We start from the raw sequence: 24,049 nt of genomic DNA, 5'->3' as shown, positions 1-24,049 counted from the left end.
ATTGACTATAAGAACCGGTAGAGAAACTCCAAATTCTGGGGGTTGAGATAGTCTGGGTTGGACAAGGACCCAGCGATCCCCATGAAGTCATCTCCCACGTTGAACAAATCGTACCAGTCCATGTTAACGGTATCTTCAGCAGTGTTTGGTTCGTGGCCTGTATTTGTGACTGGAACAATGGCATGCTCATGAGTTGGGACGCTTTCTGTTCCATTGCATGATATCGGTTGTGGGATGATATCAGGACGTTGACTGGCTCTGACGGAGTGCCGAGACAACATCGAAGGACCTACCGCGACATCGGCCAAGCGAAGATCTTGGGCAGTTCGATCATCAAGACAGCGGAAAAACAAGTCAAGGACCCAGTTTTCCAAGTCCCAAGACTTCTGTAGTTCTTTGAGTCCCAGAAGGCACAACTTTGCTCGATGTTCGGCGAGCTTCCGAGCTGTGCCAGTGGTTCGTTCAAAGTGGATGGTGTGAATGCAGAGGGCAGAAAAAGTGTGTGTAATTCTGCTTCCATATTAGCACTATGCAGACTGGGAATCGGCACGCGCATAGAACTTACAGATGAAGTGAACCGTGTTGGACGAGCCCTTCCGAAAGCATGTCCTCGAGAATCCGGGTGCTTCGGGCTGCTGCATCCAATGCAATGCCTCCATCTAGCTGTGTGTGCTCCCGTGGAGGCTGAATAAATAGGGGTCGATAAAGTAGAATATACAGATTACTGACATGAGGTCAGCTCTGCCAGACATTTGTACGACGTCCTCTACTCACTTGTATGTCATATGGAGCATGCCGAGGAGAAACATGGACTCGCGGCTCATGGGTGCTTGAAACCGCATTTCTTCCGGCAAGTTAGACTCCCACTCTACCAGGCGTTGGTGAAGGCCCGGACGAGCCGGGCTCTCCAATTCTGACTGGCCAGGTAGGTATTGGCTAGAGACCACCTCCCGTACTGACAAGAGAACCCCCGGCGTCAGTCAGATAATCCTAATGAGTAGACTAAAAATGGCACAGGGCTCCATACATAATCTAGCAAGTTGAGCCATCCTGATCACGTAGGAGACATAAACCGCAGGTGGTTTTCGGAATATCTCAGAGGATGGACCAGTGTCCTCAAAATCGGAAGGCTGGAGCTCTGTGATCTCGCAGTCCTCGTCGCGAATCCGAGAAGGTAGGCCCAAAGCGGCTGAAGTCTGTTGATCACGGACCTGCAAAGGATCTATTTAGAGGGGCGGATGGGTCATGGAGGAACCGAGTGTGTTACATATAAAGCCCACCAGATCCTTTTCCATATTCTCTGCTCACTAGTGCTGAGAAATGACAGCTTGGACCTGTGGCTCAAATCAGTCACACTCCTAGGGAACAAAAAGGGTCCGTTGGCTCACATCACATGCATGCCTTTCTTCTGGGCCAGCGCGATGGCCGCTCCCAGCCAAAATCGAACATCTCGCTCCTCATTGGGGCCTCCGCGCCAAAAGCTCAGGAGGAACAACGATTGAAGTTTAACGACGGTGTCATTCTCCCATCCGGAATCGTAAATTTCTTTCGCACGCTGGTAAAAAGCGCCTTTTGCCTGATAGCGATCGTGGAATCCCGTGGTGTGCAACACGGAATCCGAACACAAACTGATACCAATGAACAGCATGGCCTGCACCAGCAACGGCGAGATCGTGCTCTCCCGATAGCCATTTTGCGCGCCTCGGCGATCCAGCACTGGAAAACACGGATGGAACCATTCAAAATAGGCGTGAAGGAGAGTGTCACAAATGTCTGCGGAGGGAAAGACCAAGGCACCTTCCCGGGTCAAACGGTCATGAAGGATCCTGCGACGGTCCCCGAGGGGGTCCTGACTAGGTTCTCCGGCGCGAATCTCGGAGATGGAGTAGTGCAACCGTCCCGTTTGGATTCTGCCCCCGTAGCCTTTGTCTGGAGACCGGCGTCCTTCGTCCACGACGCATGTGAGAGGGCTGGACTCGCCCAGGAAGACCGTTTTGTGGATCGTATCCTCGCCCGCCGTCGCCGGCCGAGATGCAGGGGCATAGTGCTGGAGTGGTGGGCCCGGCTGTCCGGACCGGAGATCTTCTGTCCTCGGCACTGTCCGCGCAGTCGTGGAGAAGGCGGCCACACGTTCATTGTGGTCGCCTAGTGTCCGAGACGAGCGACCAGTCTTGCGACGGGGATACCTGCCGAGTGGCGGTTGGCCATCGATTACCGATTTAGAGTCCAGCGATGCTTACTTTCCGCGTCGTGAGATTCCCAGCTCACAGGAGAGATTCCACGCCACACAGTTACGGCACGGCTGCGCCTCGAGCACGTTGCATCGCACGCGGCGCGCATTGCAGGCCAAGCATGCCTTCTTCGCCCTGGTTCGTGGTCGATCCTCGGCGGTCGCCATCTCGTGCGCCAGTCTCGCCAGTCTAGAAAGGAGAAAGGGAGTATGTAGCCTGTTATAATGCACCCTCACAGGCAGGTCAAGTCGGCATCTGAGGGCGATCGTTTCTTATTATTATGATGATTCTCGTGCGCGTCGTCGTAGGAGAGGTGGGATCATATAGCCGACTTGCGGGAGAAGCCGAGGGTGTTATGTAATCCGAGGGAATATATCCTGCCACGCATAATAATCTCAGCTAAAGGTTAATATGTAATATGTAATAGTCGATCGAAGTAAGTAGGTCAACCGGCGCAGGGGTATGATGCGATTGACTATTGACGAGAAGAAGGAAAACGAAGGACAAGGAGAAACCAAGTATACGGTCACGTGGGTTACGGAGAGGTGGATCTATACGGAGGAATTCAGGTTGTACAACTGAACGTTAGATGCCAGAAGGAGCCCGGGGCTTGCAATAACGTTTGGTACTTCTTTGGCAGCGCCGAGATTTGGGTGCAGCAGACCCCCCGGGCAACGACCTAGAAATTTATATATCTGTCTCTACATGCCATCACAATACATTTCGCCCTCCCTCACCATGCACTGGTTGTCATGACAGGCCCAGCTCGGCGAGAATGGCTTCATTATGTTCCCCAACCCGGGGCACCGAATCCATGCGGGCCCCATATCCGCCCTGTGCTGCGTTCTTCGTGGACCCCGGCGGGAGAAGGGCGGGGATGCGGCCGGCAGGCGTGTCCACGTCCGTCCAGCGATCCCGAGCGCGCAGTTGAGCATGTTCCCACACACCTCGCATGTCATTGACATTGGCATTGGCAATCATCGCGGCGTCGAGTCGGGCGATGGTCTCCTCGGCCGTCAACTGGGCGAACTCGGCAGTGATGATCGTTTTGAGCGCCTGACGGTTTTCGGTTCGGAGAGCGTTGGTCGAGAACCGGGGATCCGCCGCCAACTGCGGTTGTGTTAGGACGGTATGACAAAAGTTGGCCCACTCCCTTTCGTTCTGAATGCCTAGCATCACCGACTGGCCGTCACCGGTTTCGAATGGACCATATGGATAGATCGAAGCATGCGAGGCCCCGGCCGGCACCGGCGCCGGCGCGTTGTCAAAGGCGTAGTACATCGGGAACCCCATCCATTCGACCATGCTCTCCAGCATCGAGATGTCAATTCGGCAGCCGAGGCCGTCTTTGCTACGCTGCAGCAGCGCGGACAGAATGTTGCTGTAGGCATACATGCCGGCCGCAATATCTGCGATGGAAATGCCCACCTTGGCTGGTTCGGTGCCGGTGCCGGTGACGGACAGCAGGCCGGCTTCACTCTGAATGAGAAGATCATACGCTTTCTTGTCCCGATATGGACCGTCTTGTCCGTACCCCGAGATATCACAGACGATCAAAGATGGGTGTTTCGCCTGCAATGCCTCGTGCGAGAGCCCCAACCGCGCGCTGGCCCCGGGAGCCAGGTTCTGGACTAGCACATCCGCGTGGTCCAGCAATTTCATCAGGACGGCATGATCCTTTTCCTCCTTGAGATCCAGCGCCAAGCTCTCCTTGGACCGGTTGGTCCACATAAAATGGGATGCCAGGCCCTTGACGCGAGAGTCATACTGGCGCGCAAAGTCTCCCACGCCCGGCCGCTCGACCTTGATGACGCGCGCCCCGAGATCGGCCAGCTGCCGGGTGCAAAATGGTGCTGCGATGGCTTGTTCGAGACTAACTACCGTCACTCCAGCCAGAGGAGCACGCCGGGAACCATGAGAAGTGGTACTGGAGTACAGTCGCCCGACCGAGGCAGGACAGCAACTCGGCCTACTCAACGGACGAAGAGTGGACTGAGAATGAAGCAACCGCATGTTTTTGAAATAATATGAGGACGCTACAAAGAGGATACTACAGAGACCACCGCTGCTTTTCGCGACCAACTCGGTCTTTCGTGGACCCCGCAGTCGGCAATTATCATCCCAGTCGGCTATATGAGATCGCAACGGCCCCCAGTACGTATAAAGCTCCGGCCCAGACGAGCTACGCCGAACCACCCGGGCAAAGAAACATCATTTGCAATCATGTCTCGGACGCAATGGCAGCGATTCCTCTGGTCGCATCGGGCCACCTTATCATCCCGACAATCTCCATGCTGGACACCCATTGCTCGCGTTCCGACTGTGCGCGCGGCATTCTCCACCTCGGCGCAACGCGAGCTGATGGAGATGACCGGCTTCAGTGATGAACAGCTGACAGTGCGAGAAGCCATCTCGAATATTTGCTCCAAATTCCCCAATACCTACTGGCAAGAGCGCGACCAACAGGAGAAAGACCCCAAGGAGTTTCATGCCGCCTTGGCCAAAGATGGCTGGCTCGGTATTGCGCTGCCCGAGTCGCTAGGAGGTGCTGGACTGGGTACGTCTATCATGGGGTGGCTGCCGCCGACAAGCCGATTGCTAATTCAACACCACAGGGATCTCCGAGGCCACCATGATGATGCAGACAATTACCCAGTCGGGAGCCGGCATGGCCGGCGCACAAGCCATCCATGCCAATGTCTACGCGACGCAGCCGCTGGCCAAGTTTGGCACGCAGGAGCAGCTCGAGACCACGATCCCCAACATCATCAATGGCACCTGGCGAACGTGCTTTGGGGTGACCGAGCCCAACACGGGGCTCGACACCCTGCGCTTGAAGACCCTCGCCACGAAGACCGCGGATGGGTACTCGGTCTCGGGTCAGAAGATCTGGATTACCTGTGCGCAAGTCGCATCGAAAATGATCCTGCTGGCCCGGACCACGCCGCTAGACGAAGTGCAGAAGCCGACCGAGGGTTTGTCGTTGTTCTGTATCGACATCAACCGCGACCACCGGGGACTGGACCTGCGCAAGATAAAGAAGATGGGCGGACGCGCCGTGGACGCGAACGAAGTCTTCTTTGATCACTATGACATTCCGGCCGACTCCTTGATTGGCCAAGAGAACCAGGGTTTCAAGATCATCCTGCACGGCATGAACGCCGAGCGCTGTCTGCTGGCCGGTGAAGCGCTCGGTCTAGGCTATGCGGCCCTAGAGAAGGCCTCGCAGTATGCTAAGGAGCGCGTGGTCTTTGGGCGGCCGATCGGGCAGAACCAGGGCGTGGCACACCCGCTGGCGGATGCCTACATGAAGCTGGAGGCAGCGAAGCTGGCCACCTACCACGCGGCGCGTCTCTACGATACCAACGACGGTTCCATCCCCTTCCACTCCATCGGGGTGGCGTGCAACAGCGCCAAGTACCTGGCGGCCGAAGCTGCGTTCACGGCGTGTGAGCGTGCGGTCCTGGCTCATGGCGGGATGGGCTACGCGATGGAGTACGATGTGGAGCGATACCTGCGCGAGTGTCTAGTGCCCCGGATCGCGCCGGTGAGCCGGGAAATGATTTTGAACTACGTGAGCGAGAAAGTACTCGAGCTGCCCCGAAGCTACTAGAGTGTGTATATACATCATAGTAAAAAAACAAGAATCAGGAAAGACCAGCAGAATCCAAAAGTACATAGTCATGGGGCCAGGAAATCCTCGCGACCGACTCCCCCGCATACACGCGAGCCCCTGGTATTCGCAACACGGGTCTGGACACTAGGGCTCATCTGGTTCACGCCCGTGTCAGTGATTGTCTGTCGGTGATCGAATGGTGGGCATACCGCATAGCAAAGGCTGCGCAGCCTGTCTCCAGCGACGCATCAAGGTGAGTGAAGACGAATCTTGGCGGCACTCGAAGCAAAGAGACTCACTGTCAATTACAGTGCGATGAAAGGCGCCCGGCGTGTCATGCCTGCCAACGGAGAGACATCCCGTGCCCGAGGTATGCGCGAGAGCGAAAGTGTTACTACCACCGGTTTTCAGACCCATCACCCCAGTTTCGGAACTCCAGCGAGCGTGCCGTGGTTTCCCTCCGCCAGGGACAGAGACAGGCCCTGGGCTCGCCGATAGACGAAAAAACGGCACCGGGCTTGGTTGCGGGAGCCGTCGACCAGCAGTATCGAGAGGGGTTCTGTACCTTTGTTCATACCAGCTTCTACAATCAATTTTATGGATATCAAACTCGGGTCGACGTGAACTGGTTCGATGTAGCTCGGACCTCCACTGGTAGGTCGGGCCAGTCGGTGGATTGGGCTTTGCACAGCATAGGGTCGTTACAAATCGGCCGACAGCAGGGGGATCAGAGGCAGCTGACCGCCAGTCGTGAGATGTATGGCCGGGCGTTGCAGCAGCTCGCACGGCAGCTCAGCAATCCCTCTTCGGCTTTGACGGACGAGACCCTGATGGCGGCCTGCCTCCTCGGAGTGTATGAGTTGGTGAGTGGCACTGGCCGGCAACCGTGGCTACTGCATTCTCAAGGCATCTCCCATCTCTTCCGCATCCGGGGTCCCCAGGCACATATCCCGTGGGATGGGTCGGACACTATTAGTCTCCATCCGGAGCTTTCTGGTGTTTGAAGCGCTCAGTCGCGGCGAAGGATGTTTTCTGGGAGATGAAGAAAATGGAGGTCAATACTCCGGGACACCATCAAAGCGGACCAGCAGCGGGGCGGAGCGAGTCATCTAGGTGAGCTAATTGACCGCGCCTTCAGTGAAATTGCTCGTGGCCCGGGATTTCTCGCCAATGCCAGAGCTCTGGTCAGTTCTCATACCACGGATGGTGCCACGCGACAGTAGCTGATCCGTCGCATCGCGGGCTGCCGAACAGCACTAGGCGATCTAGAAACGCAGCTATCCGCGTGTGAACCTACCGGCCGGAGTTCGTCTGCCGTGTTCCTGTCCCTGTCGCGAAGGTGTTGATCCGGCTCTCCTGCGAAGGGATCGAAGTGGCTCGCGCTCTGCTCCAGCAATTGCTAGTAGTACTCGAGCCCAATCCTTCCCGAGGAACAGCCAAGCCGGCACGTTTAGAAGGCGATGACCCCTGGGACATGTTTCAGAATCAGACTGCGATGATACTCCTGGCTCGAGAACGCCGTAGCCTGCAGCCGGCACGGCCCCAGGGACACCAGAACAAGGCTGAGACATGGTTCGATCGGGTCTCCATGTCAATGGGAATGATACTGCCTGAGAACGCGCCCCTGTGAGTCGAGCTCAGCCTCCTTACATCTCCGGGGATGTCAGCCCTTGACGACCTCATCATCGAACCCGTCCAATCGTCGGGACCCCCAAAAAGGTCAGTCCCACCCCGTTGTATACATCCGGATACAATGGAAGCGTCTCGGATGTGACACCCGAACAAGGTCATAGGTTACTGGGCTGATGCAACAGTATCTCTGTCCGGCAGTGAGAGGTGTGTTCCACATGGCGCACATGGAAACCTGGGTTGGTCCCACCCCCAGCCCAATCCTCTGGAATGTGGGAAGAATTGAGGCGAAGATTCGATTCCCGGAATGTCGGGGAAGGGTGGGGGTTGACTGGTTGCGGATGCGACGTTAGCCTCATCCATGCCGGACCAAGGCGGCAGTGACATTACCTTGAGGTAATCCTCGCAGTTCTTTTGGGACTCAAGAGATCCACCTGTTATGCATTATTAGTACTTTCCCCACCACTGGTATTATTGTACTGTACAATTTCCCGAGCAAAGGCTGGGAGGCAGAAATCTAGCTGCCTGGTTGTCTCAGCCTCGCTCCGAAGTCAGGGGGATCCCGCTAGTGTCAAACCTTGCCCGGTGGAGTGGTAGAGACATCTTCTGAACAGAGATCGGATTTTCGCGCCATAGCCCTAAAAAAGACACATTCCCAGATTTTCTGTCGGTCGGCGAGTCTGGATCACTGGACCGGGGGGGGGGGAACAAGAATGTTCCTGTCACATTCTGATGACACCATTATTCTTGACTAGGACAACGGTTCCTGCAATGGAATGCCCACCCACGGATCGCCCCGGGTACCTGAATCCTAAAGCGGCCATCAGCCACCGAGTGCTTGCGTGTCCCTCGCAGGGCTGATTGGCCAACCATGGGCTAAGCATTCTGCTAGTCACTAGGCGAAGCTTGGCCGACCACTAGGAACCGCGCGTTCACGCCTGTCACGTCATCTGGCATCACAGGCACTGGCCCAATCGCCAGCCAGTCTGACCCGTCAATGTCGCCACGGCTTACGTGCTGGAACAAATTCTATTCTTAGTGGTGACTGACTACATTGATACATATATAAGCATTCCCTTCCCAAGCCCTACCCCTTGTTAGACCCAAACCTGCTACCCACGCTATCTCACACCATGTCTCTTCCACGTTCGTCAAGTGAGCGCACCGGCTCTATAAACTCGCAAGACAGCCAAAAGACGGCTCTGCACACCAAGAATGACCCCAACCTAGCACTCTATGAGGCTCAGCCAAGTACGTTGCGGATAACTCCCGGGCTATTGGCGGCCACGCAAGACTAACTAACTGGCACAGTTGCGGTGAACACCCAACCAGCGACTCGAGATACTGTATCGCTGCGGAGCATGCAGCACAAAGACCGCGATGGCCGGGTTATCTGTAAGTCGGGCCTGAGGACATGAGCAAGGGCCCCGATGCTGACAAGAGATAGCCGACCCGGACCTTTCGAACCCGACCCGGAATCGTCTGGAACGCCCCCTGGATACAATCCGATCATTCCAGGCTGCCATTGAGTCCCATCGCCGATATAACTAGAGACCGAAGAGACAGGGAAACTGTAACCTTGGAACGAAAGGATGAAACGAAGGAATGCCGACTATGCAAACTACTTCAACCGTGGATTTTGTGTGATGTATTAGTACTCTTGCAGAGTCATGAATTGGCGTTAATAATGAAATTGGGATGATTTATCTTTTGTCATAGGACCTCTGGATTTCGTATTACACCAGATGAAGCCCCAGACATCTATAGAGCCCAGACTACAATTGACAGTAGAATGAGATATCATCGCACCAATTCGGGCACGCCCGGATCGACCTGATCGACAAAGTGCATACATATGGAGAACGGCGTACTATGATTCGTGACGTCGGTTTATTGTTTTGTATCAGATCCCACGACAGCCCTCTTCGTCAAAATAGCCGACGTTTCATCTAGTCTCTCCCAGTCATGGGCATCCCGACAAGCCTGGCGACTTAATCGCACTGCCCGGCTCGTCCGCTCTCTCATCTCTGCTTCGTATTGGTCGATCGCCGCGGCTGCCGTGGCTGAGCCGGTGTACACTTTGTCAATGGCTTCCGATAGTCGGTATGCATCGAGAAGGCCGTGATTTGCTGCTTCTCCGCGGTCTGGGGTCGTCAGTCACTACCTGTCCCCTCGACAATGATGGGCTCGATCTTACACATTGTCATCGCATGCGCGGCGTCCCCCGCCAGTGTTACGCGGCCGGTTTGATTATCCCACGGCAAACACTCCCAATCGGCCAGTTTGATCTCGGTGACAGGGGTGCCAGCTGGGATGCGGTCCACTGCTTGCTGCAGAAAAGGCACGAATCCCTGTGCCCGGCGCTTCATGTTGGCTAGACGACCCTCATCAGTGGCAGCAACCTCATCCTCTGGTCCTCGCACTGGCCAGGACATGCAGATCTGAGCTCGATATCGTTCGGCGTCGGATCCCACTGTGCCATTGACCTGCGGTGTTTCCAGCATAGAAAACCAGAAGAAGGCCCCCGTGGGAGGATGGCAGCCTTGAAAGAGGAGTGGATCCATGGCGCGCAACGGTTGAATCTCGTCAGGGGTCAGATCCACTGCGACGCCGGTGAAGTTGATCTCAAGAGGTGTATTGCTGAACGCGTCTGGTCGCAGCACCTGCCGAACCAGTGACCGACTGCCTTCGACGCCGACAACCATCCGGCCCGTCACCGTCGTTTGGTCTGCAAGCACCAGGTGTACTTGGTCTTTCTGCACCAGTTCCAGGTCCACCACGCGACGTCCCCAATGAACGCGATCCTCGATCCCATGGAGTAACGCGCGGCGCATCTTCTCTCGGTTGACGCGCCACCGGACGTTGGGAGGGATCTTGAACTTCGGCTCACCGGTCTGGAGGTTGATGAAAAGGAAATTCCCGCTGTCACTGCGCGCGACATCCGGATCGACCTGGACGTCCCGAATGCGCGTCAGGGTGTCATCCGGTAGCATCTTCAGCATGTATTCCAGGGCCCAGTGCAGCGTAATGGCCCAGCCCTGGCCCCGGGCATCGGGGTTCGCATCGCGCTCGTAGATCTCGAAGGGGATGTTCTTTTGCTTCAACGCCTGGCCCAAAGTTAGGCCGACGATACCAGCGCCCACGATCAGAACAGGATCCATAGTGTTTCTCTTTAGATTTGGGGATCCTGGGCATTATGATTTCTTGCCATCCCGCACCTTTTTGTGTCTCGGCAGACGCGCCAAACACCCCGCGGATCCGGGGCCCGTCGCATAGATAAGGCTTATCGGTTTCACGGGGTCCGTCGGCTGTGAATCGCGTCGCCAATCCGACGGCGTGGAGTACCTGCACATATATCTATGTCAGGCTGGGGTTAGTCATATAAAGAGAACCTGGTAAGTTAAGGAGTAATGTCCTCGTCTCTCCCAGTCCATCCCTGCAACGTTTCCAACATGTCACACGAAGCACTCAACCCGATTCACCCAGCCGTGCTGCCTCACCTGGACCAGGTGTTCATCCAGCTCTACAATGACCACGTCGCAAACACCCCGGCGGGCCCCATCGATCTATCTGTCCTCCGCAGCAAATATTCGGTCCTCTACTCGTACGGGACCGGGCCAGCGCCCGACTGCGCACGCATCTACGATACTCAGGTTCCGGGTCACAATGGCGATTTGATCCCCGTGCGAGTGTACGAGCCCGCAGAGCCTGGTCCGTGGCCGGTGCATGTGGATTTCCATGGCGGAGGTAGGAGGACACGAAAAATATGGCAAAGAAGAACTGGCTAATCATATAGCCGAACAGGATGGGGCCTCGGTGATCTCGAGACAGAAGCACATATCTGCAAGCATCTCTGCGTCAAGGCCAATGTTTGCGTGATTGATGTGGAATACCGACTGGTGCCCGAACACGCGTTTCCGATCGGCATTCAGGACTCCTTCGCAGCGCTGCAGTATATCCATTCGAACGGCCAAAAATTCAATATCAATCCCGGCCGCATCTCGCTGGGAGGTGTCTCAGCAGGCGCAAACATTGCTTTGGTGTGTGCACATCTCGCCCGCGATGCCAATCTGCCCCTGCAACTCGTTGCTGTGGGGACCCCGGTGATTGACGACATCTCCAAATACAACTCTGCGGCGGAGGCACCGTGGCCGTCAATGCAGCAGATGGAGCATGCGCCAACGCTCAACTGGGGACGCCTGAAATGGTTTGACAACCTGAAATGGCAGAGCATCGCTGCGGACGGCCCTGATCGGGCGGCCCAGCTGGCCGCGGTGAAGTGGTTTGCAAACATTTTGCAGGCCCCTGACTTCACTCGGCTGCCCAAAACGGTCCTTTACACCGCAAGCTGTGACCCGTTGCGGGACGAGGGCGAAGCATACGCGCAAAAACTGATCGAAGGAGGCAATGAAGTGATCCAGAAGCGGTTCGCCGGTGTCCCACACCCATTTATGCATATGGACAAAGGTGAGTTGCGGCCCATCTCCTCTCAAAGCACTGGCTGATACCCCTCCCAGATCTGTGGCAGGCGAAGCAATTTATTGACTTGACGGCGGAACATATTAAGGCTACTCTTCACCGTTAGAGGTGCATACAATATAGGCATGACGTAGAGCTAGATGGAATGCAAGACAGAATAGGTTCACCGGTAAACTTTCTACAAACAAATCGCTCTCGAAGTCTACTGGAATACTCAATGCATGGTTCCCGCACAAATATACTACCTACTACTATCAGCGACCTTCCAGAGCGTATAGCTGATGTGCCAAGGGAACGATAGACGCCTCTAATGGCCGTAACTGAGCACCCAGTATGATCTGCGCCTTGGCTGAATCACAAGAATAATGCGTGTCCGCAATTCGCTTACCCGGATTTCCCACCGGAATCCTTTGTTGACTCTGTGGAAGTCGCTCACGAATAATATCCCCGATTTCCTGAGTGTCGTAAGATGCCTGGGTCACCAAGAATCGCTCGTGTCCGCTCGCAGAGAAGGTCAGCGCCTTCAAACATGTCTCCGCTAGATCCTCAACATCAACCCACACTGAATGTAGCTCATTAGCATAGGGATCGAGGATGGAGTGAGAGAATATACCTGGCGCTTTCGTTGGCGGCAACTCCCCGTCCTTGCCTGCACTCAGTACCTGCCACACGATTTGATTGCTTGCATTCAACTGGGACAGTGACTCTATGGGATGGATCATGCGACCAAAAACCATCCCGGGACAGAGTGTCACTAGTTGATATTGGACCGGATGCTCTCGAACATGATCCCAGGCGGCGCGTTCAGCGACAACTTTCGAGGCGCGGTATGCGATAGGCTACCCAAAGTTAGCGGTATGTTAGATATAAAAGAAGGAACCCCCCTACCACAGCTGGTGCATTCACCCCATCTTCATACGACAGTGGAGACCAATCCTTCTCAGTGTAGACACGTCCAGGCTGCAAACCCAAACTGGCATCGTAGACACTAGCGAAGCTGGACATGATGACCAGCCGTCGAACAGTAGAGTGTTGTTTCGCAGCTTCGCAGACGGTTTGCGTCCCTTTCAGCGCAGGCGCCATCAGCTTTTCTTCAAACTCCCCTGGGCGTGCATCGTAGGTAAACGCCGACGCCAGGTGGAGGATGGCCTGACAATCGCGCACCGCGTTGGAAAAGGACTGAAGATCAGTCGGGTCTGGTACGACCACAAGCTCTAAATTTGATAAATTCTCCACGTCGGCCGCGCTCAATGCTTTGCGAGTTTCCTTCGCCTTGTCTGTGGAGCGCACTGTTGCACGGACGCGGTATTGGGAACGCAGAAGAGTGGCAAGACAATGGGCCGCGATAAAGCCATTTCCGCCAGTCACTAGGACGAGAGAGCCGGGATCAATCGGAGACATGGTGGATAGAATTATGACCTCTGCCACTAGACTCATCCAGATTCTTATACTTGGGGGCTTCCCATCCGCACCGTCGGATAGATCGGGCGCTTCCCGATAAGCCCCAACTCGGAAAATGTATGTGGGGACTCTCCGGTGGTCCTAAAGGTAACTAAGGGTAGAATCTATTCATTCCGATTTCTAAGCATAGAAGTGAGTGTGAAGTAGATTCGACGTTTATTGTTGATAAGAGATTCCCGCATGTCAACCTGCCCATCACTAGCCGACGTTACCTCTTACAATTCAACCCTTGAAGATTATTACTGAGAGGCACCTGACCCGTCAGTCCAACCGTATGGATGTGCTCAAGGATCTCCAGAAAGTGAATTCTGATTGCATATTTATAACTATTGCTCATTCTTAGTCTTCTTTAGACAGCTGATTTGACATTGCCAAATTCCTCGTTCCACGTTGCTAAACTACACATAGAGCCGGAGAACCCATATACTGCTCACGATCCACTCAATAGACATAGCGGAAGCTTTCATCGTCATGCACGTCTTGCACGGTCTGCTTCCCAGCCATCCGTGCCTCCAATCTGCTCCGTGCTGGTGCCCCCAGACGGTCGGCGACGGAGTTACGCCGACCATACATGATTCGTAGAATGGTGGACACGACGATGGCCGCGGCATTGACTGCAACCAGCGTTATTTTGGCAGGAATATACTGAGGCGCGTCCCGGGCCTGGAAGGTTTGTGGGCCGATGATGTTGGCAACGCTAAAGGCAGTAGATATAATTGCAGCGCCAGAAACCTGCGATAGTTAGAAAACAAGGCCCAGTCAGTGACTATAGAATGGTGGACTCACCTTCATGGTATATCCCTTGAAATTCGCGCCAGTCCAAGCGTAGATTAACGCTAGCGGGGCGACGGTCTGATACGTTAGACTCATCCGGTCTCAGCGAGGAAGAATGGAGACATACCGTATTCACCAGGTAGATACCTGCCAGGCAGCCTCCCTTGTTGGAGGTGGGAAGAAATGACATCAGGCATGATCCCAGCAGCGTTGGAAGCAAGAGCAAGTCGATCGCCAGCCATCGCGAAAAACCTTTGGCGATCGCGATGGTAGAGATCATCGTGGACGCAATGCTCACCACTCCCGACGGCATGTTGAGCAGGGCACTCTCCTTTGAGTCATATCCAAATCCCAGAATGAGGATGGCGGAAAAGGTGGTGATCACACCACTGGGGATGGTGATTAGGATGGTGAGCAGCACCAACAACCAGGTCTGAAGATCTCCAAATGCCTCCAGCACAGATCGCCAGCGAAAGACTTTGAGTCCGACTCCAGCTTGGTCCTGACGCAATCGCTCGGCTAAGCGTTCCTTTTCGGCCACGGTAAGAAACTTGGCCTTGGCTGGACTCTCGGGGAGGAGGAACAGGACCAGAAGCGCAACCAGCACATTGACGGCACCAATGACCACAAACATGATCCGCCAGCCCCCGAAATACTGATTGGGAGGAGCATGTTGCGCGGCAAAAGAGATGAGCCCGCCGACTATCTGGCCGACTCCCAGTCCGCAGTACCAAAAGCCATACCGAGGGGTTGACTCGGCGCGGGTATACCACATGCTTGTGTATATTGTCAACGAGGGGGCTACAACAAGGTACCCCATTAGCACACGCTTGAAACATGGGGTTGTCGTCTCACCTATCACGGATTCCATCAGCCCCAGCAAGATCCGCAGGGCCAGCATTCCTCGAAACTTGCTGGCAGCGGAAGAACAACAGAGAATAATGCCCCAGCAGAAGACATTGGCACCGAGCACTTTGGTGATCGGGAACCGCTGCAAAAGCACCCCCTGAGGAAGTTCGGCGACCGCATAGGCAATGAAGAATGCCGTTGCAAGCCAGGAGAAATCATTGCCGCTCATCCCCAGGTCATCTTGGATACCCATCACGTTCGCGTAATTGATGGAGATCTTGTCAATCATCTGCAAGAAATACGTGAGGAACATGATGGGTAGCAGCTGCCAGTCAATCTTGCGGACGAGCTGCTTGTCTTCCATGGTCAGATAGCCCAAGGCGCGATCCTCGGGCGAAGGGTGCTTCGCGATCTCCTGTTCTTTCTCCATTGTGAGGCAGGGAAATGAAGAACCATCCCGGAGTCATGTTCGACGGCCTGGTAGACTTTATGGTGCCTTGGGGTGGCTGAACCCAGGGGTGAGAGATACCGTCGTGCCTTTTCCCCAGATAATGTGTTACTCCAGGATTCGGCAGGGATCGTCAGTGTCGACGGGCCCACAACGCGACCGTCGCATAGATAAACCTGGACCGCCCGTCGCTTATCGCCGCCAGTGCCGATAGTCTGCCGGAAGGACTCCGACGGCGAGCTTCATCGACAATGAGTATATATTCATCGCGCAGAGGGTGGTCCGGCCGGGACTGTGCTCACACCTGCAGTTCTTCAACATGCCATCTCGTACAGACTCGCCCCTCCAGGTCGCCGTCATCGGCGCCGGTCTGGGTGGTCTCGCAGCGGCCGTGGCACTGCGCCGTCAAGGTCATGCCGTCACCGTCTATGAGCGATACGACTTTGCCAATGAAGTCGGCGCGTCTCTCAGTGCAGCCTCCAATGGATCACGTTTTCTGGAGGAATGGGGGGTCGATGTGAAGGCTGCGAAACCGGTGCGTGCGATCAGATAGATTGGTGGTATCCCAAATTTTAACCAGCTCGGCAGGTCATTCTCAAGCAACTGATCATGCATGACTGGTCCAGTGGCACGGTGCAAAACACATATCCGCTGGGCGACTACAAAGCCAAGTTTGGAACAGTATGCGGGGGCCCGAATAGCCGGGAAACTACAGGCGCTGACCGTGGTTTAGGACTATAACAATTTCCATCGAATTGACATCCACAATGAGCTGCTTAAGTCGGCTTTTGAGGCAGCCGGGGAGGGTCCTCAGTGCGTCTTGAAAGTCAACCACAAAGCGATTGGCGTGGACGCCGACGAGGGTCGGATTCAGTTCGAAAACGGCGACGAAGCATCGGCCAACATCATCGTGGCTGCAGATGGAATCCGGGTAAGAGTGCTTTGATCAGTATTGGAATCATCGCTAACGAGGCAGTCTGTGACACGTACCCTGATTGGAATCACCCCCGACTTCGAGATGTCGACATCCTGTTGCTACCGCTGCATCATTGGCGCCGATAAGCTCCGGGAGTTGGGCCTGGAGGACTATGTTTCAAACGAGGCCATCGAGTACTGGGGTGGATTTGGTATCAACAAGATCGTCATGTCGCCATGCAGCAACGGCGAGGTCGTCAGCTGTTATTGCTTCTATCCGGCCTCGCACAACAACCTGCGCGACGGTGAGTGCTTTTGCAGGCCGAGAGAGAGAGAGCCGAAACTGATCATCATACCCCAGACGGATGGGATATCAGTGCGTCACCGCAGCAGCTGGCTGACACCTTTCCCGATCTTGACCCGCGCATGAGGACTTTGATGCTACATGCCGACGATATCAAGATGTGGCGCTGTATGTAATACTTCCTGCCGCACCGAATACAGAAACTAACATGTGCCAGTGTATCGCCATCAGCCCTATCCGTACTGGGTCAAGGGCAAGGTCTGCCTACTCGGGGATGCTGGTAAGTATCCCAATTCCTATCCGATTCATACTGACACAATGTCCCAGCACATCCCATGATGCCGGACCAGTCGCAGGGCTCTTGCATGGCCTTTGAAGATGCCGGAGCCCTGGGTCTCATCTTTCACAAGAATTTCCGGCAGGAGTATGGAGTGGTAGAGGGGCTAGATCTGTACGAAACGTTGCGCAAAGAGCGTGCCACGCGTGTACAGGAGGCGAGTTTCCGGGCCCGAGAAGATCTGAGCGAGCGAATTGGCTGGAGCTCCACAACCGATCGACCCGGGAAGCTGACCATCGAGGATGTCTGCGGGTATAATATGCGGGAGCATCTGTTGGAGGTACGAACGAGCAATTAGAAACTGTATCGAAATCAAGAATCGCTTGCAATCAATATGCTACATTCATACATGTCTAGATAAATACGACGCCGGGAAATTGACTATATCGGACAGCAGCCCAGTTGAGCTCTGAAGTACTTCCACTCTTCCACACCGTCTCCAACAATTGACGGGCATATTGGATGTGTGAAAACCCCAAGGTGCTTTCCAGAACCATGAGTCGCTCTTTCACAATCATGCGCCGTTCAACGCTGATGCTGCTCGCTCCTGCTATCACCAAGGGAAACAAAAGGCCTATGTAATAGACTGGTCAGCATCATTTGCGCAGAGGCAAGGGGTCAACTCACATCCTTCAACTTTACTCGCGTACGGTATCTCTCGAACAGCATCCAAGATAGCAGTAATGGCGCCCTCGACAAACTCATGGAATGGATCGTAGCCCTCGACGATTTGATGTAAACGCAGGCGGATTGCCCATTCAAAAGCTGTCGTGGCTCGTTCGGTATTGGGCTCACGACCATCGGCCGTGTCTATGCGGTCATGCTCCGCGCGCCATTCATTAATCCGACTTTCCAGGTGCGTCGCGGATGCTCGGAAGCCAATCTCAGAGAGCTCATCCACGCGTCGGCTTCGACGGTTGGCCAGAATGTTGACCATGCCGAGATAGTCAAAGAGCGCTGGAGAAATCCCATAGATAGCATCCGTGGATTGACTGTCAGTCAGTTCGGGCACGCTAGAGCGTCGGAGCGAGCTGGTCAAGTCCGTCATACTATCATCTTCATGCAGCAACGGTGGCTTGCACCGGGAGATGGTGGACATCGAGTCCAGGTAGTGGAACAAACTAATACAAAACGTCCACTCATCGGTTGAGACCAGTGACCGCATCGCAGGAGACTTGAGAATGGCACCGGCGGCCTTCAAATGCCATTTCCAGGCCTTAGACTGCCCATCACACAGCTCCGTCAGGCATAACAATAGAACAGTTGTACATGCTTCAAAGATGGACTGGCGGTCGGACCGACTGAGAAGATTGTTGACTTGGGCCAGTGCTATCACAAAATCAGTTTTACCGTCACTGTGGGTTCGGATGTGTGTACCTTGGCCTTGCCGCGTCAATGCACAACCCCAGATGGTGGGATAGACTCGCTTCCAGTGGCATCCACTCAGACTTAATATGACACTGGTCACTGTATTAGATGTAGCTGCTAGTGGTAAGAGAGTCACAAGGAACGGGTTACGATCGGAGTGAGACCGCGAGAGCGCGCCCGCCACCACCTGAAGGTAGTGATTAAAAAGCGATCGGTCCTCTTCACTACGCAAATGAGGGTTGGCAGACAGCGGGGACCGGCCGAGAGAGAGGGAAAGGCCATTATGCTTGGGTAAAGGGTGTGGGAAGAGCGTGGCAATAAACTCCTCGTCGTCATCGGGGGTAAGGGAGCTCAGGTCAAGCGGATCACCGTCGGATCGATCGTTCGGATCGGTGATCGAGATCACCGTGCTGGGGGACTGGGGAGAGAGAGACCAGCTGGTTGTCTCCGGGCTTTCTGGGCCAACCGAAGTCGCCGGCCAGCGGCAGGGCAGATTCAGCCGACGACAATCGCTGCAGCGTGGGCGGTTCTCGTCACATTTCTTTTTCCTGCAGACAACACTTTAGCGTCCGACGCAAGGGCCATGTTCACCGGCAAAGGATTTACCTTGCCTTGCAGGAGAGACACCCGCCGCGGGACCGCGATGCACGGGGCCGTCGTGGCGCCAGGGCCCCGTCAGAGGAATCGGCTACTGTTTTACGCGGTGCACATATATGGCCCAAGCCTGTCTGGTCAGGTCGTTCCTAGATCTTTCAGAGTGGGAGACCTTACGTGTGCAGCGCGAGCAGGGAAGGCCACCGTCGCACCGTTGTTTCTGTTGAATTAATACCACCTCAGTCACAATTGGGAGGCGAAGCACTCACGATGCGCGAGCAGCGAGCGCAGACTCGGGCAGGTGTACTCATGGTGGCCAGGCTCTCGAGAGACTAGAGGACAGACAGGAGGTGAAGCGACGGTGCCATTCTTATCGGGGCATTTCCGATCCGACTGGCCTTATCAATTGCCCGTTTGGGCATGGCCGTCGGATGTGGGATGCGGGGTCGAATGCGCTTCCCCAGATTTCCCGAATACAGTCTGTACTCAATTTGGATGGGTGGAAGTGTTAAGGGCAAATGACGCCATTCAATAGTATTGCTGAATGGTCTGTATATCATCGTTAAAGCCAAAGCACAATCGTAACTCATAAAAAAAAACAGGTCTGACATCGTCTTAGTTCCTGACCCGGTTTGCCTCGCTATCCGCCACTAACGCCTTCTTGCGGCGGATATAGTACTGCCCACCGAGAACCAGGGCAAGCACCCATGACACTCCGGCCAGCGCACATATAGCTGTGAGGCCATGCAAATACTTGGGAGCATCCGATGTGCGGAAGATCTGGGAGCCCGAAATACCAGCGCAGTTGGCGGCCATCACAATAAGTGCCATCGCAACACTTCGTTCCTGAGGCGTCCGGCAATAGACTGACAGCCAGCCGACGTTGAGGATACTTCGACGTCAGTTAGTCACATGTTCCAGATCAAGGATTGGTATTCAAACTTACTGCATGCTGCAATAGGACACATTAGCCACGGCAATGACTCCATACTGGTGCCATGCTGATGTGGAATAGGTACTCGTGCGGAGACAAGCGTAGGAAATCACGTTCCAAGTAATGGCCAGAAGGACAAACGGCCCACGGTGGCCGACCCGATCACTGTTATAGAAGGTTAGTACGTACTCTTCTTGTCTCATTGTAATTGGGGTCGAAGCGTACGAAATATACGCCAGGATGGTCAGCCACACGATACTACAGTACACGGGGACAGACGCCAGGGCATTGGCTCGAACCGCACCAAATCCCAGGGACTTGATCAGGCTGGGTGTATACTGCGTCAATCCTTGGAACGCGGACATTGATACTAATGTCAAAAAGGCGTGTTGCAGAATGCGTGGCTGGCACACAGTCTGCCAGATGTCGGACCGTGAGATCTGAATCTGCCCACGGGCCTTGCGAGGGTCGTCCAGCAGAACTCGATTGCGGATGATTTGTGTCTCTCTCTCGCTAAAATAGCTCCAACGGCCCATGCAAATTAGAGCACGACCATTGCCTGCTGCAGGGGGAACAAGGAGGGTAAAAACAATCCCAACAAAAAGGGTGATGAGACCCTCGACTGTTTGAACAGGTCCAGTCAGCTAGGAGCTTCTTGGCGGGACAAAACAAAGGCTTACCCAAGAAAATCCACCGCCATCCTTCCAAGCCTCCCGTTCCAGATAGTCGAAGAAGACCGGCGGAAATCAAACTGGATGTAGCCGAGGCAAACATTTGGCCATAGAAGAAGAGCGTAGTGCGAAAGCTGGTTTCGTCTTTCTTGTACCAGGTGGACAAGTAGTAGAGAGCGCCTACGTCGAGTATGTCAGTCAGACGTCTCTTGACTCTTAGCAAAAATGAAGCTCACTCACCTGGAATAAAACCACCTTCACACAGTCCGAGCAGAACACGGGTTACCAGGTAAGCTGGGTATGACTGAATAAAGGCCTGAAAGGTCGCAACCAGTCCCCACGCAAAGAGCTGGCCCGAGAGCCAAACGCGAGGTCCTATCCGTTGCATGATAATGTTGGACGGTATCTCAGACAGCACGATTCCCGCAGACAACAGCTGTGTTCCAATATTGACCTGGTTGGTTGTGATATTCAGGTCTTTGGTGATGGTCGAAGTCAATACAGCGCTGATATTACCCCGGTCAAGTTGCAAAGAAAAGAACGCCAAGGCGAGGCAGGGAAGCAAAATGAAGTCAATTCTGTTGAAATCAAAAACAAAAAAAAGATTAAAGCTGTTATTTTTTTGGAGATGGCTTGTTGCACTTACTTAAGTCGAATCCGAGACTCATCATCCCAGTCTTTGATGATACCATGGTCGACATCGCTTGAAGGTGACCCAAGCACATCGTCCTGCAGGGTAGTCTTTTCAGGTAGACTAACTTGAGGAATCATCTTTGAATCCGGCCCGCCGCGCGTCATGATTATAGAAAAATAGTGCTGACAGAGCGATAGGCTCAAGGAGTCGTACCTGGCTTTTTTGGCCGTACTTTTTTCGGTGGCAAACGATGCTTCTTATAAGACCGTGGGCCCCAGAGTACCCAGCACAAATTGCGCAACTGCTCAGTTCCATAATAGCATCTAGATTCCGCTTAAACTGTGAAATGGGACCCAGTCCATGTCGCGACACGGCGGGGGGCTATGGCGCAATTTAGGGTGGATTTGACGAGGGCCCATCAACGGTTGAAAATCAATATCACTTTGCCGACGGAATAAGAGCAGTAATTGACAAGCCTCGTTTGAATTATTGGTGTATTCAGGCCGGATTGATCGATTGTCAAAGCCCTTCTTGACAGCGCGTTGGTGTTGATTCTCCAGGATGCGAGGGATACATTCCCGGCACGAGGTGGGCCGGACTTCTTGTTGCCAATACTTCATGTTACAATCCTCCTTTTAGAAAATCATTTCTGGCAATTCATCCATTTTAGAGTAGCAAGTTCTTTTCTACATTATTTTGGCTATGTCCAAATATCCCAGTTCAAGCCATGTCTAGTTAATCCCACTTGGGGGCCTTCCGCCTCAATCACATATCCAGCATCACACCAATCAAAGGACACCGTGGGCTGTTGACTGTAAAAGCTGTCATATTCAACATCCAGAGCATCTCGTAGAGTACGCACGGAGTCATCTGGCTGGAGGACGTTCCAGGGCTCGATACAGGATATTCCCTTGCAGGACTTCAAGACCAACAGAAGAGCATCCAGCCGATTGATAGCCTCGGACAAACGTCGCCCGAGAATTCGAGGCTCCATGGAATTAGCTCGAGAATTTGATGGGTACAAGTTGTGTAGCTGGTACGGATCGGTCTTCACGGAAATTAACACAGGTTCCTTGAGTGAAAAAGGTAGGCGAACTTACTGAAAGATCATAAAGTTCATGCTCGTTGTTGCACCACACCGAATAGTACAAATTATAGCCTTCGCCTATGAGACGCAGTGCCTTGTACGTGTGGTTACCGATCATGTTCGAACCATTGGGGCCTAAATATTGATATTAGCATCTGCTATTTAGACGTTCGACAGAATAATTACTGACCGATGTAACCAAATGCGCCTTCCGCGACTCCCTTGCCCCAATATTCCACGGTCACATGCTCATGACGCGTGGTTTTGGAGCTGGAGTTGATCGGTATGGGTGTGCCGTCAAAATCATCCCTTGCGGGAATCCCGGCCAGCTGGAAAAACGTCGGTGCTAGATCTATATGAGTGGTGACAGCATTCTGCACCACCCCTTGCGGTACACCAGGCCCTCGGATGAAGAAAGGAACTCGGATATCCTCTTCAAACCCGCAGGTCTTTCCGGGTGGCAGCCGGTGCTGGCCGATATGAAATCCGTTGTCGGATGTGTAGATGATATAAGTGTTGTCGAGTTGGCCGCTCTCCTCTAGCCGAGTAACGGCCGCCTCCACAAGTTCATCCACGCCCTGTAGAGCGCGCAGACGGGACCGGTAAAAGTGGTCATTGTACTCCACGATGGTCTCGTTCTGCTTGGGAAGATCTTGTATCCAGCTAACGCCGCTCGGCTGGTAAAAGTCAGATCTGTGGAACACCAAAAAAAAGACGGCCATGCACCTACCTCGTCCGGATTGAAATGCTCTGTTCGAGGTACCTGCACATCCTCGAATAGATGCCGATGCCGTTCCAAGGGAATGGGAGCAGAGAATGTGACATCGTCGTTTAGACGAGCGGGATCGACATTTGAGTGTGGTGAGATGGGAGCCAGTGCGACGAACCATGGCCGGTCCCCCTCTAATGCATCATTCAAGAACCCGAGAGCTTTCTCCGTAATTACATCAGTCGTGTGCTGCCCCTCGTAGCTTACAGGAGGGTCGTGATTTCGCTGAAAGGTCGCATTCAGGTAAGCGTAGGTGTAAGGGTCAAGCAAGAAATCGGATCCGTTGAACCCATTGACGTGAGGACTGTCATAGTTTTCAACCGTGTGCGCGTTGAAGAGTTTTCCAGTATAGTAGGTGTCATAGCCGGCTTGTTGAAGCCAGACCGGCAGGAAGTTATCGTTAAATCCGCGCTCCACAAATTTCGGGTAACCACCTAGGACAATTAGTCGCATGCAAAATCGGCTTCGAGCTGTCGCGATCTTACCATAGGGCGGACTCACGTCCGTGACGTTTGTATTATGGGCCAATTTACCGCTCCAGAGAGAGACTCGAGAGGGACAGCAGAGAGAGGTAGTGACAAAGTGGTTGGCAAAGGCGGTGCCTTTGTCGCGTAAATGTTTTGCGATCAGGGGAGTATAGGCCACCGAGTTGAGCTGCAGGTCTTGGTCGTCTGTGATGATAAAAAGAATGTTCGGTTGTCGACGTGGTCGCGATGGCAATGGCGGCGAATCACTGGACCCTAGAACTGCTTGCAATACGGACTGCGCATCTGCTTGAGCGATTGCTGCGCCTTCGATGATGGCGAGCAAGCCAGCGAGAGCAGTGTTGACTCTCATAGCGACTGGGGTGTGTTGGCGCAACGATAGCTGCCGCAGGGCGTGGTAAGTTATCTAAGTGGCATGTCGATGAAGCGGCAGTTGTCTGACAAGCTCGGAAAATCCATGTGGA

General features: G+C 54.1%; 12 protein-coding genes across 12 annotated transcripts; 5 read left to right on the top strand and 7 right to left on the bottom strand.

Moving 5' to 3' along the window:
* Nucleotides 1-5: 5 nt before the first annotated feature.
* On the bottom strand, nucleotides 6-2,398 carry N7474_010257 (Zn(II)2Cys6 transcription factor; the record flags this gene model as incomplete). Its single annotated transcript, XM_057201667.1, has 5 exons — nucleotides 6-510; nucleotides 775-917; nucleotides 1,059-1,211; nucleotides 1,394-2,186; nucleotides 2,241-2,398. The coding sequence occupies 5 exons, from the start codon at nucleotides 2,396-2,398 to the stop codon at nucleotides 6-8; spliced, it is 1,752 nt and encodes a 583-aa protein (XP_057049654.1).
* A 583-nt stretch (nucleotides 2,399-2,981) lies between these two features.
* N7474_010256 (CaiB/BaiF CoA transferase family protein) lies at nucleotides 2,982-4,244 on the bottom strand (the record flags this gene model as incomplete). Its single annotated transcript, XM_057201666.1, has 1 exon — nucleotides 2,982-4,244. One exon carries the CDS (start codon nucleotides 4,242-4,244, stop codon nucleotides 2,982-2,984), a length of 1,263 nt encoding a protein of 420 aa, XP_057049653.1.
* A 210-nt stretch (nucleotides 4,245-4,454) lies between these two features.
* On the top strand, nucleotides 4,455-5,844 carry N7474_010255 (acyl-CoA dehydrogenase family protein; the record flags this gene model as incomplete). Its single annotated transcript, XM_057201665.1, has 2 exons — nucleotides 4,455-4,788; nucleotides 4,847-5,844. The coding sequence occupies 2 exons, from the start codon at nucleotides 4,455-4,457 to the stop codon at nucleotides 5,842-5,844; spliced, it is 1,332 nt and encodes a 443-aa protein (XP_057049652.1).
* Nucleotides 5,845-6,183: 339 nt separating this feature from the next.
* On the top strand, nucleotides 6,184-6,851 carry N7474_010254 (uncharacterized protein; the record flags this gene model as incomplete). Its single annotated transcript, XM_057201664.1, has 2 exons — nucleotides 6,184-6,217; nucleotides 6,259-6,851. 2 exons carry the CDS (start codon nucleotides 6,184-6,186, stop codon nucleotides 6,849-6,851), a joined length of 627 nt encoding a protein of 208 aa, XP_057049651.1.
* A 1,758-nt stretch (nucleotides 6,852-8,609) lies between these two features.
* Nucleotides 8,610-9,027, top strand: N7474_010253 (DUF2406 domain-containing protein; the record flags this gene model as incomplete). The annotated part of the gene is made up of 3 exons (XM_057201663.1): nucleotides 8,610-8,727; nucleotides 8,788-8,871; nucleotides 8,924-9,027. 3 exons carry the CDS (start codon nucleotides 8,610-8,612, stop codon nucleotides 9,025-9,027), a joined length of 306 nt encoding a protein of 101 aa, XP_057049650.1.
* Nucleotides 9,028-9,366: 339 nt separating this feature from the next.
* On the bottom strand, nucleotides 9,367-10,637 carry N7474_010252 (FAD-dependent oxidoreductase; the record flags this gene model as incomplete). Its single annotated transcript, XM_057201662.1, has 2 exons — nucleotides 9,367-9,620; nucleotides 9,674-10,637. 2 exons carry the CDS (start codon nucleotides 10,635-10,637, stop codon nucleotides 9,367-9,369), a joined length of 1,218 nt encoding a protein of 405 aa, XP_057049649.1.
* A 291-nt stretch (nucleotides 10,638-10,928) lies between these two features.
* On the top strand, nucleotides 10,929-12,061 carry N7474_010251 (alpha/beta hydrolase; the record flags this gene model as incomplete). Its single annotated transcript, XM_057201661.1, has 3 exons — nucleotides 10,929-11,223; nucleotides 11,281-11,943; nucleotides 11,994-12,061. 3 exons carry the CDS (start codon nucleotides 10,929-10,931, stop codon nucleotides 12,059-12,061), a joined length of 1,026 nt encoding a protein of 341 aa, XP_057049648.1.
* A 148-nt stretch (nucleotides 12,062-12,209) lies between these two features.
* On the bottom strand, nucleotides 12,210-13,356 carry N7474_010250 (uncharacterized protein; the record flags this gene model as incomplete). Its single annotated transcript, XM_057201660.1, has 2 exons — nucleotides 12,210-12,794; nucleotides 12,844-13,356. 2 exons carry the CDS (start codon nucleotides 13,354-13,356, stop codon nucleotides 12,210-12,212), a joined length of 1,098 nt encoding a protein of 365 aa, XP_057049647.1.
* Nucleotides 13,357-13,857: 501 nt separating this feature from the next.
* Nucleotides 13,858-15,469, bottom strand: N7474_010249 (uncharacterized protein; the record flags this gene model as incomplete). Its single annotated transcript, XM_057201659.1, has 3 exons — nucleotides 13,858-14,148; nucleotides 14,203-14,268; nucleotides 14,318-15,469. The coding sequence occupies 3 exons, from the start codon at nucleotides 15,467-15,469 to the stop codon at nucleotides 13,858-13,860; spliced, it is 1,509 nt and encodes a 502-aa protein (XP_057049646.1).
* A 337-nt stretch (nucleotides 15,470-15,806) lies between these two features.
* Nucleotides 15,807-17,341, top strand: N7474_010248 (uncharacterized protein; the record flags this gene model as incomplete). Its single annotated transcript, XM_057201658.1, has 7 exons — nucleotides 15,807-16,022; nucleotides 16,076-16,168; nucleotides 16,221-16,418; nucleotides 16,464-16,707; nucleotides 16,764-16,874; nucleotides 16,924-16,986; nucleotides 17,034-17,341. 7 exons carry the CDS (start codon nucleotides 15,807-15,809, stop codon nucleotides 17,339-17,341), a joined length of 1,233 nt encoding a protein of 410 aa, XP_057049645.1.
* A 55-nt stretch (nucleotides 17,342-17,396) lies between these two features.
* Nucleotides 17,397-21,408, bottom strand: N7474_010247 (uncharacterized protein; the record flags this gene model as incomplete). The annotated part of the gene is made up of 11 exons (XM_057201657.1): nucleotides 17,397-17,617; nucleotides 17,671-18,372; nucleotides 18,421-18,959; nucleotides 19,018-19,102; nucleotides 19,275-19,398; nucleotides 19,633-19,897; nucleotides 19,952-20,104; nucleotides 20,165-20,561; nucleotides 20,620-20,790; nucleotides 20,851-21,188; nucleotides 21,257-21,408. The coding sequence occupies 11 exons, from the start codon at nucleotides 21,406-21,408 to the stop codon at nucleotides 17,397-17,399; spliced, it is 3,147 nt and encodes a 1,048-aa protein (XP_057049644.1).
* A 536-nt stretch (nucleotides 21,409-21,944) lies between these two features.
* Nucleotides 21,945-23,937, bottom strand: N7474_010246 (sulfatase family protein; the record flags this gene model as incomplete). Its single annotated transcript, XM_057201656.1, has 5 exons — nucleotides 21,945-22,292; nucleotides 22,345-22,466; nucleotides 22,522-23,008; nucleotides 23,062-23,534; nucleotides 23,586-23,937. The coding sequence occupies 5 exons, from the start codon at nucleotides 23,935-23,937 to the stop codon at nucleotides 21,945-21,947; spliced, it is 1,782 nt and encodes a 593-aa protein (XP_057049643.1).
* Nucleotides 23,938-24,049: the final 112 nt, after the last annotated feature.

This window comes from Penicillium riverlandense, assembly GCF_028828495.1.
Source record: "Penicillium riverlandense strain IBT 135883 chromosome Unknown utg000008l_segment0_segment0, whole genome shotgun sequence".
In the NCBI taxonomy this organism is placed as follows: Eukaryota; Fungi; Ascomycota; class Eurotiomycetes; order Eurotiales; family Aspergillaceae; genus Penicillium; species Penicillium riverlandense.
Note: the sequence above shows the minus strand (reverse complement) of the source record. Positions and strands in the feature narration are given on the sequence as shown.